Source organism: Corvus hawaiiensis, chromosome 3, assembly GCF_020740725.1.
Source record: "Corvus hawaiiensis isolate bCorHaw1 chromosome 3, bCorHaw1.pri.cur, whole genome shotgun sequence".
Taxonomy (NCBI): Eukaryota; Metazoa; Chordata; class Aves; order Passeriformes; family Corvidae; genus Corvus; species Corvus hawaiiensis.
In genome coordinates, this window is record NC_063215.1 from 65916362 (window position 1) to 65934197 (window position 17836).

At 43.7% G+C, this 17836-nt stretch overlaps 1 protein-coding gene across 1 annotated transcript; it reads left to right on the forward strand.

Annotated features, from left to right (window-relative positions):
- The first annotated feature begins 529 nt into the window (after positions 1 to 529).
- Positions 530 to 17833, forward strand: LOC125324131 (calphotin-like). Its single transcript, XM_048299717.1, has 2 exons — positions 530 to 1372; positions 12398 to 17833. Exon 2 carries the CDS (start codon positions 12507 to 12509, stop codon positions 14433 to 14435), a length of 1929 nt encoding a protein of 642 aa, XP_048155674.1. The 5' UTR covers positions 530 to 1372; positions 12398 to 12506; the 3' UTR covers positions 14436 to 17833.
- Positions 17834 to 17836: the final 3 nt, after the last annotated feature.

The window sequence follows — 17836 nt, forward strand, 5'->3', positions numbered from 1 at the left end:
CTGCAAATGTTTGGGTTTCCAAAATGCCTTTGAAGAGAGGTGCCCCTTAGGACAGAAGATGGCAAATACTAAACAACTTTTCAATGAACAAACTGGTGATGTAAACTGGTGAGATAACTGGCTGCACATCTTGATTCACATTTCTTAAGAACCTGATGTCCTGAGACACTCTACCTCAAAAGTAGAATTCCATCAAATAGGGCCTAATTGGGAACACTGGAAATTAATCTTAAATTTTACCTGGTAGTCTTCAATTCCATTTTTTAGCAGTTTGTAACTCTGAGGAGATACTGGAATGTGGATTCAATTTGTTTCCTTCACATTTGCAGAGTGTTCAAGTTTTTCCTCCCTCCCTAGCTCCTGGTGGCACAATGTTTTTATTGTGATATGAACAACCAGCTTGGGATAATAGCAGAAGACTGGTGAGTAGGATTATAAACACACTGAAGTGACTTGCAGCTGGGGTGTAGAAAAACACATACATCATACTAATTGTTGTTTAGCCTTGTGTGTTTGACAAGTAGAACATCTGTGTTTAGATAACATAAGCCTGTGAGAGACTTAGAGGCACCCTATCAGACATGCTTGAGATTCCTGCTCTGCTTCAGGAAAGATCAAAGCACAGTGGCGAAATACCTGTGTGAATCCCTGACAAACAGGCAAGGGCAGCAGGTTTGGTGATCCTCTAGCATGGACCAAGCTCTGTGGTGCCTGTGTCCCACTTGTGTGCCTCTGCCTGGGTGCTGCTTTGGGGATCTCCTGGTCAATGAGGTAAGGGAAATGAACATCATCTTTGTGTTTTTGTGGTTGCTCCTGTGTCTCGCCTGTGCTGACTCACGCAATCAAGCAGGGAAAGCATGTGATTATAGAAAGTAATACATAATCTGGTGAGACAGAATCTGCATAACTTGTGGCCTTCGTAAGATGAATAAAAGGAAAATGTGAGGTTTTTGTGTGAGAATTGAATTCATAGGCAGTGAATGCCTATGGTAAGAGGGTAATGACTTCCTGTACTACAGGCTAATTCAGACCAGGTTTTGTCTCCAGGCAGCACATGATTTGGTTGATGAAAATGAAAACTTAGTTCCCTAATGCAGGAAAGTAGGTACTTTATCCAAATTTATTATTCTGGAGATTCCCTTTGGATTATAGGGACACAAACCATTTTACAGCTCCACACAAATTAATTCACACCTGGCAGACCCACATGTTTCTCCTCTTTCTTCAGCAAAGATACCCAATTCCAAGAGATTAATTCCATTATCCTGTGTTTGAATGGCATTAAGAGAAGACTGCAAAGGCGGATGCAGAGTGGATGTGCACCAGGCTCACTTGGGGCACCATCAATATTTTCATCCCTTCAGAAGATCAGGTAAGTGAAAACAACTCAATGGCACAGAAACTCAGGCAGATCAGCTAAAGAGCATGGAGTTCAAGAAAGCATCTGTCTCAGTGGCTTCATTTGCTCCTTTAATTCTGCAAATAAATCTAATATAACTTTGTTGTTCTGCTGTAGTTCTGAGGGCAACAAAGTACAAATGGCTGTTTTTCTGTACCTTTACAACTTGTTGGATTCTCTGCTGCATTGCAGAGGGCACACTGCAATAACATTTTTACCATATATACAGAGGCTTTCTTCTACGTGGGTTTTCCTCAGTGTCTTACAAGAGATGAATACTACAGTCCTTCCCATAGTGAGGTCATTGTTGTAGTCACTTTCCTTGAAATTTGAGTTTCCATGAAACTTGAAGAAACTTCATATTTTTGAAATTACCTGACTTCATACAGATTTCACAGAGAGGCCTTAACAGGGCAGAAAAGCCAGTAAGAGAATAGACTCAGAACCCATGCAGCATAATCACATTACATTAGACTAGTGTTCTGAGGAAACCTTGCTACCCAGCACACCCTTTTTCCTCAGCTCCCAAGGAAGTACATCTGAAGCATCACTACTAATCCTGAACACTGTTTTGCAGCAAGCCTGCTGGGAATGGAGGCAGCTCTCTGTGGGCCATGCACTTTGCAGACCTGACAAAACAAATGTTCCTACCCCTAAGTGGTCTTTATTCAGCTCAGTCGTTTTCTCCTCACTGAGAACTGGAAAGTGTTAAGTTAGTCAGGGGTGGGCACAAGAAAAGACCACAGCTGCCTGTGGGATTGGGAAGACTAGGCCAGGTTGTAGCACCCAAGTCAAAGTCTGGAGCAGCACTAGCACCTATTTGAAACTAGCCAGACTAACCAAGAAAGTTAAATTTTGGCTGCATAATGATTTCTTAAGGGTTCCTTTAAGTCCTGAGAACCCCTTGATTGCTCTGCAGGAAACAAGCCACAGGTGAAATCTGATTGCAAGTTAAAGTTAATTTGGGGGGGAGCTTTGAAAAGCACAATGAAAGAGGTAGTTATACCTGAAGTCGTCTGTAAGGCTGTGTCTTGCTTTCCCATGGCTTATCAACAGTGTTTGCTATAGGTACTTTTAAATACTTTTAAATGCACTGAGTTAAAAGATTTATTGCTATTTTATTGACTGTTACCCAGAACAGAATTCCCTCTGTTGAAAGTATCCTTGCCTTCATAATACCATATCAGGAAAAATTTGTTGTTCAGGGAGCTATATCAAAACTGAAGAAAGCCTGTGTACAGAATGGAAAACAGCTATTTAAATCCTCTCAAAATGGTTGTAATCAAGTATTTCAATGTAGGTCAAATTTTCAATTGCCTTAAACAGTATAGAAATTGTCATATCATTTTTTATTCTTTGATACAAATTGCATTTAATCTGAAATTATAACTTTCTGAGTGGTGAGTAGTGGAACCAGAGGATGCAAAACTTCCTCTTTAAGAGGAAGAAGTTGGACAGTAGAAGGAGCTATGTAAACACTTCTGGTGAACAGGGTGTGACTTTAAAGCCTTTGCTTTTCATTCTAGTTCTTAAGCTGACTGCTGTAAGGACTGCTACTACCCATTAGCTTCTGTGCCCTTGATTGAACCAGCAGCTAGATTAAGGGTGCCCTGACTGGCAGAGGTATGGAGGATGTGGGTTAAAATTGGGCAGCAGTATGTGTCATGTTTGCCAATTACCACTCTCTGTAAGGCTCTAAAGCCAGAACTGTGAGTCTCCTTCTGGGTTGCTGCAGTTTTGTGTTTAGCGAATTAAAGTAATTTGTGCTGATGGATCCTTGTGGATGTGAAGCAACCTTCATAATTCAGCAGGTACTTGGTGACCCTTACTAGGAATCTGGCAGGGTGTCCAGGCTCTTCCCTTGGTGTTGGAAAAAGCACTCCTAATCCTCCTATATGTACTTTACTCACCCTTTTCCATCTGTTAAGGCCTTGTACCTGCTCGGGCTGTTACCTCATCAGGGTATCTGCCAGTCACAGACACCCCCCCGAGGAAAGTGTGCAGGCAGGGGGACACAGGAGCAAACACTGATGGGGCTTGGAGGCCATTTGTCTGTCCTCTCTGTGCAGAGTGCCTAGGGAAGGAAACTGAGACAGATATGAGTAAGTGCTGGTCTACTCTGAGCAGACTATCTGGTATTAAATATTTACAACTGTGCTGATTTGCCAGACACTTAATGGTTCGATGCAGAGCTATTGAACTGTCACTGGGGTCTCTGGATGAAGCTGCCACTTGGTCCAGCTTTGGCAGTTCCCTCTTATTTCCAGAAACTTGGAGGATGCAGGGAAACATCTCCTGACAGGCTCCATCAGAAGCCCTGGTGCCATTCAGGGCAGTTGATCCTGTACCAGCCCAAGGAACTAGGCATTATTTAGGCACTGACAACTGTTTTGCTGCTTTGGGCAGACATGAGCAGAAAGGAACCTTTACTGTGCAGCTGTCACAAACCGGGAGCGAGGCAGTTGAGAACTAAAGACCGGGGTTAAGAATAATACATATTTTGTCAAAATTTATTGTTCAAAACAGTCTTAGCAGGAAAAATACCATTTGGAGTAGTCTGTGTTGTTGGGTACCATTGTGGTAATTTATGAGAAGTACTAAATAAAGGCATACAACTTTTAAAAGGGCTGATACAGCACTGGGGGCAAGAGGCCCCCAGTGAACAGGAGTCACTGGAAACTCTCTAAGGCCCACCAGCAGTGAAATCCAACCTCCCTTGGAGTAGCTGTTGGATGTGGTGGTATCCAGTTCCACCAAAGAAGCCTGGAAAAATTGGGAATTTAATCTTAGTGTCTGTTAAACATGATGGCAAGCTACCTAATGGAGAGAAGGCCTTGCCAATCTCCCCTCTTCTGGTAGCTGGGAGTGGTGCCCAGCACACCTTGGGTCAGGGAAGCAGGTTGTCATTCTCATAAAAATTTCTTTTCAGCTCCTTAAAAATCAGTATAATTGCTCTAAATGCAAGCCATTCTGGAAATATTCGTTGTCTTGTAACAAAACTAGAAAATTATATTTACTGGAAGTTAATGCATGTAGTGTAAATATTTCCTGAAACTCAGTCCCAGCTAAAACAGAAAACCTGTTATTTAATAAGACTGGACAAACCAAAGTCATAAATGTTTCCAACAACTGTGTGGTCAGTTGGTAGTTGGAGTGGGCATGTGGAAGGAGTCCAGATAACTGAAAATACATAGGAGGTGATAATTTTTTGGAGTGATGTTAGCTAAAGAGAGAGAGCTGTTCATGTGGAGCTCTCAGATACAGTATCCAGGCATACTTCATGCTTATAGTTTAGCTTGCCTGCCATCCCTACAATATCTATTAACCTTATTTAAAATAAGGTATGCATAAACTAGATGAAGAATAATAGATTAGAAAATAAGCCCTCTGACTTGCAGGATGATCTGCAAAGCATAAAATGCAATATCAAACATTAGTTCTTTCCGTGTGCTCTAGTTTATGTTAGGTCATGCTTTTAGGTAAAGAAAGTAGAATTTGTGTCTGTATTTTATAGAGTCTGCCATAACAACTGGCACAAGGTCTAGATGTTAGCAGGGTATTAACTTGCTACTTTTGTAATAAAAATATGCTCTAAGGGTCTAAAACTTGATTATTTTATTTTGGTTCCAGTAGAGGTCTTACTGGGCAGGTTGAGACCAGTCAGCCTTTCTTTTTCATGGGTGGGAGTGTCAGGACTGGGGCTGCTGGAGAGATGCAGGACCTCATGGTGGAGCGTGGCACCACGTGGGCCCATTGATGACAATGCCTCAGGTGTCACCAGTCATGCATCAGGGCACCATGCTCCTCTGTCATGCAGCACTGTGCTTCTTCTCCAGGTGATGATTTCTGGTAATGCTGTGGAGAAGAACTACTGTGATAGTTTCAGAATTGTGCTAGACAGGACTGTATTTATGTGGCTTCTTCTGTCTCCAAACTAATGTCCTCTGTTTGCTTTGATCTTCCTGATGCAGCCAAACACTGAAGGGTTGTGCTAATGGATCTGCTTTTTTTTTTTCCTTTCGTTGCATATGACAGCAGCATTTTTTCGTTTCTGATGACCACAATGTTTTGCTGCTAGAAACTACTAGAAATCAGCTATTTATAGAAATGTTTAGGTTCTGCATCATTAACAGAATTGAGAAAGGGTGAGTGTTAGTTGAAGATAGGGTTTATAAACAAGCTAATTCCCTTCAAGTTTATTTATTTTTCTAAAACATAAGTGTACAGTCTTTCTGAAGAACCTTAGGCCATACTAACCTCTGAGACTGTTGTCAACTGCGAGTTTTCCAAAATGGAAGAAAAAGAGAGAGAAAAAATGCCACAGAACTGAAACACATACTGAGTTTTTAATTGTGCTGTTTAAATAATTTAAATAATAATAACCAGGGAAACGTGTTTGTAGAAATGTCTGAATTTGTCTGGTTTACCTGTAGTGGAAACTGACTTCCACTTAAAAAAAAAAAAGCACTTTATAATGACAAAAAGATATTCCAGATTACTAAAAGACCATAATAAATGACACTTAGTTTTGCTCTTTACAGCTGTGGGTCAGTCTGTGGAGGTAGTTTTCCTTTCTGTGTTGTCTTTTTTATAGCTGGCAGAAAATTGAAATTAAGCTAAAGGAGAGGAAAGTGAAAAATAGGAAGTCGGGGAGGAGAAAGCAAATTTGTGAGAGGCTTATTTCTGGATGGGCATTTCTCTTACCTTTTTTCATCCTGATTTATGATCTTTTTCACATTCCTTTCCCTTTAGGATACTTGATGAGGTAGGGCAGGAAAAGTATGGCTTTTCTTCCTGCCCTCTGTGCTTGGAAGGCCACTAAAGCAATTCAGTTCATTAGCACTCAAAGAACCAAAACAACATGCATTCAGTTCTCCTAGTTTGAACCTGGAAAAAACAAACCAAAACAAGAAACCAAATGTCTTGGTTTGAAAGACAGGTGTCTGCTAAGGAAGGCAGGAGCCTCCCTTGGAACAGCAGATGCAACTCCCCTCCGAATTATTGTAATTTTGAAATCAAGGGGCTTTTAGGCAAAGATACGGGGAATAGGAATAACAGTTCTTTACTATGATATATCTATATGTGTATAACCAGTCAAACAAACAGCAGTAACAGCAAACAATCACAAACCCAGTGCCAGCCTTCTCGGCTGTCGGGCCCTTTCCCCTCGGGTGCAGTTCCGCTCGCAGCCGGCAGGGGCGCTGGCGGCTCCCGGTGAGCAGGGCAGGTGCGATGGTTCCCCCGCGGCTGCAGGGGGCGCTCCGGAGCGAGCTCGGGGAGCACGCGGCACCGGTGCCCTGGGATCCCGGGGAAGGATGGAACAAAGGCTTCACAAACCCCTGGGCAGCCGATCCCGGTGTCCGGCCGCACCCTCGGGAACAGCAGGCTGGAACAGCAGGGACGAGCACAAATCCCGGGTGGCAGATGAGATGTATCCAAACTGCGGAGCTGTGGTGGGAACCCCCCAGAGATCTTGGCGGGCAGGGCACGGCGGGGCTGCAGAGCAGCGAAGGCTCAAAGCAGCAACAGTGGGGGCAGGCTGGCCACGGCCCGGCTCCCAGCGGGGCAGGGAAGGCGGGTTTGGGATCCTGGGGTTTCTCTGGTAGAAGGAAGGCAGCCGAAGAAGCAACCTCTCTCTCTGTCCAAACGCCAGGAACTGACTGCCCACAAACCCAGGTGAAAGAGATGGACCCCTCCCCCTATGGCCAGGTCCTTTGTTTTCCTTAAGCACCCAGTAATTTGTCCCCTTGGCAACATGTATGGGGAAAATTCCTTTAAGAGAAAAAGAAAAGCAGAAGAAGAACTAAAACCCCAACACCAAAACACTACAAAATAAAAGATAAACCTATGAAGGTGCTTGACATGACTAGAGAGGATTGCCTGTCCATGCTCTCTTGCTTTGAAATATTTATTTTTGTCACAGCTGGAAATGTTTGAAAAGTTCTAAGGTAAGCATTCAAGAAAAAAAATAACAAGAATAAGCATTCGAGAATAAAATAATGCTGACATTATAGGGACAAATGAATATAGAAGGGGCTGGAGAAGATAACCTGATATTAATGTCACAACTGGTTTGAAAGGATGTTTGTAGTGAGCTAAGGGTTGGTCTCTTCTCCCAAGTAAAAAGTGACAAGAAGAGAGGAAAAATTGCACTAGGGAAGGTTTAAATTGGATATTAGGAAAAATTTCTTCACTGAAAGGGTTATCAAACATTGAAACAGGCTGTCCAGGAAAGTGGTGGTGTCACCATCCCTGGAAGAGTTAAAAAAATATGTAGATATGTCATTTACAGACATGGTTTAGCAGTGAACATGGCAATGCTGGGTTAAAAGTTGGGCTTTATCTTAGAGGCCTTTTCCAACCTCAATGATTCTATGATTTGTTTCTATGAAATTCTGAGTACTACAGTTTTGATTGCTGCTTCTTCCTTAAACTTAATTTCTGACAGGTAACTCTCATAGACATGATATTCCTGTGAATAATCAGAAGTGAAACCACTGATGGAGCCAAAGTCACGGACAAGTTTGATTCTTTCATACCCTCAACAAACATGAAAGACATTGGCATTTTTTTACCTTTTTAATGAAAAGCTTGTGAAAGTGTGAAACTACACTTACACTCCTGTCAGCCTAGTCATGTATCCAAGAGTCTTCAGTGAGGTTTTGCTGTCTTCATCAGCAGCCATGCATCTGCAGCATTGATTTATTGGCTGTGCCCAGCCTTGCTAGCCATACCGCTGAGAATGGCAGGCTGTCTTTACTACGGAGGACACCTTCCTTAGGCCCCACACTCACATGCCTTTCCTGTTCTGCAGAAGACCTCGTTATCCAAGTGATGAATAGAGCTACTTGGTAACGGAAGTCATGACATGACATGATCATTTACTAACAGACTGTAATTAAGAAATTCCATTATTAAAAATTCATAACTGTTTCACTTATGACAGTTTTTGAGAGAGGAGTCGGTGAATAATTTATTTGCCATAAGCATTCAGCTCATCCTTATCTGATGTTTTTGTGCAATGTTCCTTCTTGAAAATGTGTAAAAAAACCCCAACAAAAAACAATAACAACAAAAAACCCCACACCCAAATAAAATTACTCTCCTAGCCAGAAAAAGACTACCCACTCACTTTCTCATACTGATAAAACCTACATTTGTAAGAGTTTTCACTACTGGAGCATATATAGTTCATGCCAGTGGAGTTTGTACTAGTGAAAGTAGTTGTGTGTCTGTATTTGGAGGCTTTGCTGGCATAGGGATCCAAGTAAAATCCTTGTAAGCATGGATTAAGCGAAGTTTTATTTTGGGAGCAGTTCTTTCTTGACCACTGTGATATTATTGAACTTCCATAAAGATATTCTGACTTGATGTCAGGGTGTGTTTGGGTTTTTTTTAAAGTTTTTTCCACTTTAGTACAGGATCTAAATTTCTAGTCAAGATACTCGTTGCAGGTCAGCATCTCTCTGAAGTGAAATATCTGCACTGAAACACTTATTCTGCCTTTCCTAGACCAAGGGTTACTTCATAAGGCCAAGCAATGACTATTCTGTTTCAAAAAACACATTTTATCACTGGCAAGTGCAAACCAGTGAGTCATGAGTTAGTTTTAAGTTCAGCAAAGATCAGGTGCCAGATGCTCAATCTATGCACAAGCATGAATCAATTTTATCCAAGATGTTAGTTTCTGAGCTCCCATAGTAGTTGCAAAGAGCTGTGTCATCTTTTCATCCTTCAGCTAAAATGAGAGAGACAGGCTATTCTATTAAGATGAAACCACTGTATCATTATTGGAGATGCGTGCTGAATACTTTCAGTGGATATTTAGAAGAGCTATTTTGTATAAATTACCTGTGTTGTTTTCCATTAAATGTCTTTTGATCAAGAATCTGCCATGTGTGCAAGACGTGTATTCATGTGGGTCTGCAGAACAATGGATCCATGTCAGTGAGGGACTCTGCAGCTCTCACAGGGAAGACAAGCACAGAGATTGCCCTCTACGCTGGTGAAGCCTCCTTAATGAGGGGGCCTGTATTGTTCCATAGTTTCCTACTAAATAGAAACAAGGGGTAGTGTATACATAATTAATCTCATTGTGGTTCCTCAGTATTTTCCTAATAGAAAACTGAAATGCAATTACCCTTCACATCAAAGTAAGTTCATAATTTGTAAGACTTTGTATGTGTACTAGCAGATACAAGATTTAAACAAAAAAGAAAGAGAACCTTGTGGCTATAAAGTCCACTGCTAATATTACAGTGATTTCTGGATGCACATGAAATCTCATAGTACGAGATTTTCAAAGAAACAGACGTCTGATTTCATACAATTTGGAAACAATGAACAAAATTTACTTTTATATAACTTTAGGGCGTAGGAACAGAAAAGGACACAGAGAAGACATCTAATCCATTTTCTGCTCCAATCAGGAGCCTTTATCACTCTAGACAGATGTTTGTCTACCTTTTCAATGTGTCCAGAGATGGTGTTGCCACTGCTTCACTGCCTTTTCAGATTGCACTTCACTTTTAGAAATTTCTTTTCTGATTGAATCTTTCTTCAAGATTAAAATCACTAGTACCAGTTCAGATTGGTGCAGGCATGGGGGATCCTTATTTTACTTTATTTGCAGTTACCATTTATGTTATTGAAAACTTAATGTCTCTCCTCAGTCTTTTTGTTTGTGGTCTCAACTCCAACATCTTCCTTTTTGATGGGGTGCTCTAAACTTTTACCTTTCAGATTACTGCAGCTAAGAAAATGAAAGATCTTCCCATTACATTTGTGGTTGCTCTATTGCCAGGCACGAATTCCTTTCAGGTCATGAGCTCTCTGCATTGATGCACAAGGTGTTTGCCCAGAGGACCTGACAGCTGCTCCACAATCAGTAGCGCTAACATCAGTAACACGGTGCCTGCTGAGAGGTGTGTCACTGCAGCCTGACAGGATCAGAGGCAGCTTCTAGGCAATGGAGATTTAATTTCAGTATGTTTGCATGAGAAACATCCTCTATTTTTTTTAGTGGACCTTCTCTTTGGGGTGGAGATTTAAGAGTGGAGATGCTGGTTATGTTGAAACCCACTAGGGACTATTAACATACAAGTCTAGGCAAATCTGTGTTGGAATGAGATAAGGGATACTAATTCCAGATGGATTAAAAAGCAGTTTACTAGAAAGAAGAATTTAAGTCATGGCACCGTTTCCGTTAATTTGGGTTGAGCAAGTGTCTGTTTTTAATTGTCTATAGCAATGCTAACAGTCAGAAACCATTTGTCTAAAGCCGGATGTGAGGGTTGTCCAATAAATACTGTGTGAAACACAATGACTCTATATTCTTGCAGAGAATTAACAATTCCCAACTAGTGATAGAAGTATATCAGTCTTGATCACAAGAAATACCAGTCAAAATTTTTCTTAAAACTAAGAAAACCTGCTACTAAGTAGTTAACTAAGGTAACTGGAGAGCAGTTTAGAATGATGAGCCCAGTGGCTGAGTATCAGGCTCTACCCAGGCAAAGGGTAAACAAGAGATTGTGCTGAAGAACAGCATAACTCATTTCAGAACACAGCAGATCTCTTAAGGTTTCTTAAGGCAAAATATACCAGCTTGATATGACAATGTCTGAGTTTTCAAGCATATCCATAAAATTCCGCTGAAGTTAGTGGAATATACAAACACCAGAGGCAGAAGTGGTTTATCTTTGAACCTCAAACCTTTGCACCTTTGTAATCAGTTATGTTGTTTGGGGCTCTTGTATTTTTCCAGCTTTCCTTGGAAATAACTGCATGTACCAAATATTAAGAAGATAAAGAAAATGCAAGGAGGCAGTAGAATATGGTACTTTCAAACACATGAGCAAATACTGGGAACGGTTCCCAGATCAGATCTGAAAAGAAAAATGGTTGATTGAATTTGGAGTTTTCCAAAACATCTGCTGCTTCAGTTTGACAACCCAAATGGAGCATTAGAAAAAGAATGATCTCAAATTTGTAGTTCAAGAAAATAGCCCCTTTTCTGAATTAAAAAGGCATATTCTTTTCTTGTTGTAAGAGAAACATATGAATAGGAGCATCAGTTTTGATGTGAACTATTTGGTTACTGTGATTGTGTCACTGTTGACATAACACAAAATTTAACCACCTTGCAGCTCTAAAGTGGCCTTTCTTCTGCTGTACAGTGATGATTTTTTCTTTCTGTTGTTTTTGTTGGTTTTTTTTAAGGAATGTGCTAAGTTCATAAAGTAGGACTGGCTGGTGTTGACGCCTCTTGACAGTTGTTGAAATCACCAAGTGCAAGTCAGGACAGCGTTTGGGTTTGTAAGTTACACCAAGACCGCACAAGCTGCTACGACAGTTTCTTCCTTGCAGGTGTCAGCTATTCCATGACACTGCATTTGTCTGTGGCTTGCCAACATAACTTTTGAGGCTGTCAGGATCTGTAGTAACCACCTTCTGTAACAAGAGCATCTATTAACATAGGGAAAATGCTACCCTGTAAGAAAGAGTTAAAGATAACATACATCATTGTCTGAAAGTATGCATATGCAAACCCTCTGAACCACTGCCACCAACACACTTGAATTAGCCTCACCTTGCCCTAGTGATGTGGGGGAAAGGATTATAATGCCATTTTGAAATACAGACTATGGATGCTAAAAAAGCTAGCAGAGAAATTTTCCTGCTTGCCTCCTGTGAAAGTCTTTGTTCTCATGCAAACTAGCTGAGAAATGGTTTGCTATTTTGTAAACCAAGACTTTATCTCACAGGTGCAAACTTGTTTTGCATGGCCTTGTTATGGTACACTGAAGAAAATATTTTGAAATAGGTGTTATACTGTTCAGCCAATCACTCTGGGAGGTGGATGGTCAAGCACCCAATGTTGTTATGCCACTCTTGTGAATCAAGTTATATAAATGCAGTGGTAATTAATTAAATAATTCCATTCTATCCTGGACCTGAATTCCGTGTCGTTCTTCGTGCTGTCCCTGCAGACAACAGCAACATCTGGTGACCCCGCGACGTGTACTGCAACCGCAGCCCCTAAGAAGGTACGTGCCAGACCGCGACCGGCCCCCCTCTGGGGCTGCACGAAACTATAGACTGAGACATGGAGCATAAATCCTTCAAAGAAAGCAAGGTATTTTCTGCCTTCAAGTCTGTGATACAGATCGCGGGAGTTAATATAAGTGAGGAGGAGCTCACTGCGTTATCTACCTGGTCCATCGGACACGGATATTTTGCAGACTTTGATAATGTTTTGAACCCAGACACCTGGAGGGGACTGGGGGATGCCCTAATCCATGAATTTTCAGCTGGCGACGCAGGGGTAGCTGATTTGATACGTACCTGGGGGACTTTACACGAAGCAATGGAAAAATGGACAAAAAGCAGAGACAGAAAAGTCAACCCAGGATCAGATGAATCTGAGTCTGGGGGCTTCCCTAGCTCAGATGGGGATGGTGAGTTCTCTGAGGGTGGCGGGACCCCGAGTAGCACGGGAAGTTCGGTCGTCGAGCTCCCGATACCTTCTCGGGAGAAGACGAAAGGTGCGTACCCCTGCCCCCTGAAATATATCCATCCCTCACTGGTAGGAGGATCGGGGCACCCCCCGTCTTTAGCCCCTGCTTCAGTTACCGCAGTGGGATCTGCCCTCCCTGGGACCCCGAGTAGTGTGGGAAGTTCGGTCATCCGGCTCCCGATACCCTCCCGCAGGAAGACAAAGGGTGTGTACCCCTGTCCCCGGAAATATATCCATCCCTCACCCGTAGGAGGATCGGGGTGCCCCCTCTCTTTAGCCCCTGCTTCGGTTGCCACGGTGGGATCTGCCCTCCCTGCGGCCCTGCCGTTGCCATCCGTGGAAGCGGCGGTGGGGGTCATGGCGACTGCCGCCTCGGCACCGCTGCCTACGATGGCGCAACCGGCCACGCTGGCACCACAAGCGGCTCCCGCGCCATCAGCCCTGTACCTGGGCTCAGTGCAGCACCCTTGGTCACCCGCACCCACGTGTTCGGTGTCCTCTTGTCCCACTCCGAGCCCTGTAGCCCTTGGTTATCATACACATGTCCCAACAGTTGGGGATTTTTCGGCTCAGGGGAGGAAGCAGCAGTGGCCATGCTCCCCAATATCTGACTCTCTCGGGGAACAAATCTTGGCAGATTTGCACGAGATAAAACAACAGCTCAGACTACTGTCAATCTATCTACCATGTCAATGGTCAATCCCTGATATGCCCGGGAAAAAATGGGCTGAGGGGCACACAGGGGAATTGCGCCCAGATACAAATGTTTCCCCAGGCTCCTCTGACACAGGCCTACTCAGCCGGCTTTCAGCCAGCACCCGGGGATCAGCCGGGGTGGATGTGTACACCGCAGTAACAGTTGTCTTAGACTCCAGTCGTGTTTATAAGGTTCCCTTTGATGCTTATGGACCCCTAGGTCAAGGCTTCAGCGCACTGCTTGTGGGTAGATCTAGTGTTACCATTCAGGGGATCTTTGTACACCCAGGAGTTATTGATGCTGATTTTACAGGCCAGATTTGTGCTATGGTTTCCACATCCACCCCCCCTGTTACTATTCCTGAAAAGACTAGAATTGCTCAACTTGTCCCTTTTAAGTCTTGTGTTCCTAGGGCAGAACAACGAAGTCGTGGAGATGGTAGCTTTGGCTCTACGGGACTTCCGCAGGTCTTCTGGACTGCAGACATCTCCAGCCAAAAGCCTCAGATGACGTGTACCCTAATCCTGCCAAATGCCCATCCACCCCAGATCCATCTCCGAGGTTTGATCGACACGGGCGCTGATGTGACAATTATCTCCTTCTCTGCATGGCCTCTCACGTGGCCTCTGGCCCCTGTGGGGTCAGCCATCGCAGGGTTGGGAGGAACCACACAGAGCTATTTAAGCGAGCAACCTGTGCTGGTGAAAAATGCAGAGGGGCAAACAGCTACAGTTCGGCCCTATGTCACTACAGCTCCGCTTAACCTCTGGGGGCAGGATGTGTTGGCAGCTTGGGGGGTACGGATTGGGACAAATTTTTGATGGGGGCTACTGTACTGAAGGGCGCAGTATATCCTACGCTGCCTTTGTGGTGGCTAGTACACAAGTCTATCTGGATTCATCAGTGGCCCCTACCAAAAGAGAAATTAGTTGCCCTTCGCCAGTTAGTCCAGGAACAGTTACAACAGGGGCATCCTGAGCCTTCTACTAGTCCCTGGAATACTCCTGTTTTGTAATCAAGAAAAAATCAGGGAAATGGAGATTGTTACAGGATCTCCGAGAAGTCAATGAAGTGATGGAAAGTATGGGGGCATTGCAGGCTGGCATGCCCTTACCCACCATGATCCCAACAGGGTGGGAAATCCTGATCATTGATTTGAAGGATTGTTTTTTCACTATTCCTTTACATCCTAATGATAAGCCAAAATTTGCTTTTACTGTGCCTGCAGTTAACAATGCCTGCGGTTACCTGCGCAGAGGTATCAATGGAAGGTTCTACCTCAGGGCATGAAGAACAGCCCAACTATTTGCCAATGGTATGTCGCTCAAGCTTTGTCCGGAGTCCGTGAGCAGTTTCCTGGGGCATACTGCTACCAGTACATGAATGGTATCGTGGTGGCAGCATCCACCCAGGACGAGATGCTGAGGATTCAGCCTCGGCTGTTTGCTGCTCTGCATTCTTATGGATTGCAGGTGGCTCTGGAGAAAGTTCAACGGCAACCTCCTTGGAAATACTTAGGAGTCAAAATTCTGGATCAGACCATACAACATCAGGAGGTGCAATTCTCGGATTCTATTAAGACTTTGAATGATGCTCAGAAATTGCTGGGTATCATTAATTGGTCATGTCCTTATTTAGGGCTAACCACGGCCCAGCTTGCCCTGCTTTTTAATATTTTAAAGGGGGACCCTGAGTTGAATTCACCTCTAAAATTGACTCCTGAAGCGCGACGAGCGCTGGAGGAGGTGCAACAGGCTGTTTCTGCTCATCAGGTTCATTGAGTGGATCCCTCCATTGATATCACCGTTTTCATTACCACTCCAGATCTTCATCCCACAGGTATCATTGGCCAATGGAATAAAGAGTGGCCCAACCCTTTACATATCCTAGAATGGGTCTTCTTGCCACATCAGCCAAAAGAGACAGCACCACATTGTTTGAATTGATCGCTTGTTTGATAATCAAATGCCGCCAACAGTGTCCGCAATTAATGGCAGCGGATCCTGCAACAATTGTTCTTCCGATACAGCAGGAACACTTTGAGTGGAGCCTTACTAACAGTGCTCCTTTGCAAAGTGCGCTGCAAAACTTTTCGGGACAGATTGCTCAACATCTGCCCAGCCATAAAATACTGCGAATGGCAAAATTGACCAGCTTCACCTTACGACCAAAAAATAGTCGGGTGCCAGTGAAAGGGCCCACCGTCTTCACCAATGGGTCTGGGAAAACTGGGAGACCTGTAGTTAGCCGGAGGGAAGAATCTGAGTGGCAGGTGCTGGAAGGTCATGAGTCAGGCTCAGCCCAGCTGGTTGAACTGAGGGCTGTTGCCATGGCTTTTCAGCAGTTTTCTCAGGTTCCTTTGAATTTGGTCACTGACTCTGCCTATGTAGCAGACATAACTCAGTGCTTAGATTGCTCACTTTTGAAGGAAGTGAATAATGCAGCTCTGTTTTCACTATTGAAGGCCTTGTGGAGTGCAATTCAAGCTCAAGTGCATCCATATTACATTTGGCATATTCAAAGCCACACTAATTTGCCAGGTTTCACAACAGAAGGCAATGCCAGGGCTGACAGGTTAGCTAACCCTGCCTGAGTAGCGCCTCAGCCTGACAAAATTGCACAAGCAAAAGCATCGCACAATTTCTTCCATCAAAGTGCGCATTCCCTGCAGAAACAGTTTCATTTGACGCCAGCTGAGGCTCGGGACATTGTCAGTGCTTGTGCTGACGGTCACGGGCTCGCTGCACCTCCGCTGTCAGGGGTAAACCCTAGAGGCCTACAGGCCTTGCAGCTTTGGCTGTTCGGATGTAACACACATTCCTGAATTTGGCAGATTTAAGCATGTGCATGTGTCTATTGACACATTCTCCTCAGCTATGTGGACATCTGCTCATACTGGGGAGAAAGGCCGTGATGTTATCTCCCATAGGAAACTCACTTCCGTGATTTTGGGCGTGCCTTCTTCTATGAAAACCGATAATGGCCCTGCCTATGTCTATCAGAAGACACGGCAGTTTCTGCACCTGTGGGATGTAGATCATACCTTGGGTATTCCTTATTCTCCTACTGGCCAAGCCATTGTTGAACACGCTCATGGTACCTTGAAGTGTGTTCTGGAGAAACAAAAAGGGGGAATGCATGGAGAAACCCCACAGAGCTGACTAGAAAAAGCTTTATATACAACTAATCATCTTACAGCGCCACTAAATTCAAACAATCCTGTTATTTTGAATCATTTTCTCTCATTGCAGTCTGCAGGCGAGACGCACCTGCCTCGAGCGAAAGTCTGGGTACGGGACCTCCTCACTGAGAAGTGGGAAGGCCTGCATGAGCTTATTGCTTGGGGTCGTGGGTATGCTTGTGTTTCCACAGATACTGGGGTGCGATGGCTACCTGCAAGATGTGTTCACCCTGACCTGCAGCACCAGAAGCAGAACAGGCATCCTCAAAGGCAACCTTCAAATGATGACCAGAATGCAGATCATTCATCGAATGATCCCTCTGATGGTGACCAAGATGTTGACCATCAGCCTGGTCCTTCTACAAGCAGAGACTGAATTTCAGAGAGTGAATTTCAAGTTTCTTATGTTATGGAGTCAGAATGTTATGCAGAATGTTAGAGCCCTTAAAGCTATTCAGAATTAATGACTGGACGTATAGCTGGATTCGCTAGAGGTATCTCCCCTGGCGTTGCTGGAGAATCTCTCTGCCTACTCTAAGTTAGTATCTGATTTGGGTTTAGTTTGGTAACAGCCACTACCAAATGGATCCTTATGCTGTGTTTGTTCTCCTTGCTGCAAGGGATCCCGCAGAGGATTACAAACGCTACTGTTTTGGTCTTTAAAACAAGAAGGGGGAATTATGGATGCTAAAAAAGCTAGCAGAGAAATTTTCCTGCTTGCCTCCTGTGAAAGTCTTTGTTCTCATGCAAACTAGCTGAGAAATGGTTTGCTATTTTGTAAACCAAGACTTTATCTCACAGGTGCAAACTTGTTTTGCATGGCCTTGTTATGGTACACTGAAGAAAATATTTTGAAATAGGTGTTATACTGTTCAGCCAATCACTCTGGGAGGTGGATGGTCAAGCACCCAATGTTGTTATGCCACTCTTGTGAATCAAGTTATATAAATGCAGTGGTAATTAATTAAATAATTCCATTCTATCCTGGACCTGAATTCTGGGTCGTTCTTCGTGCTGTCCCTGCGGACAACAGCAACAACA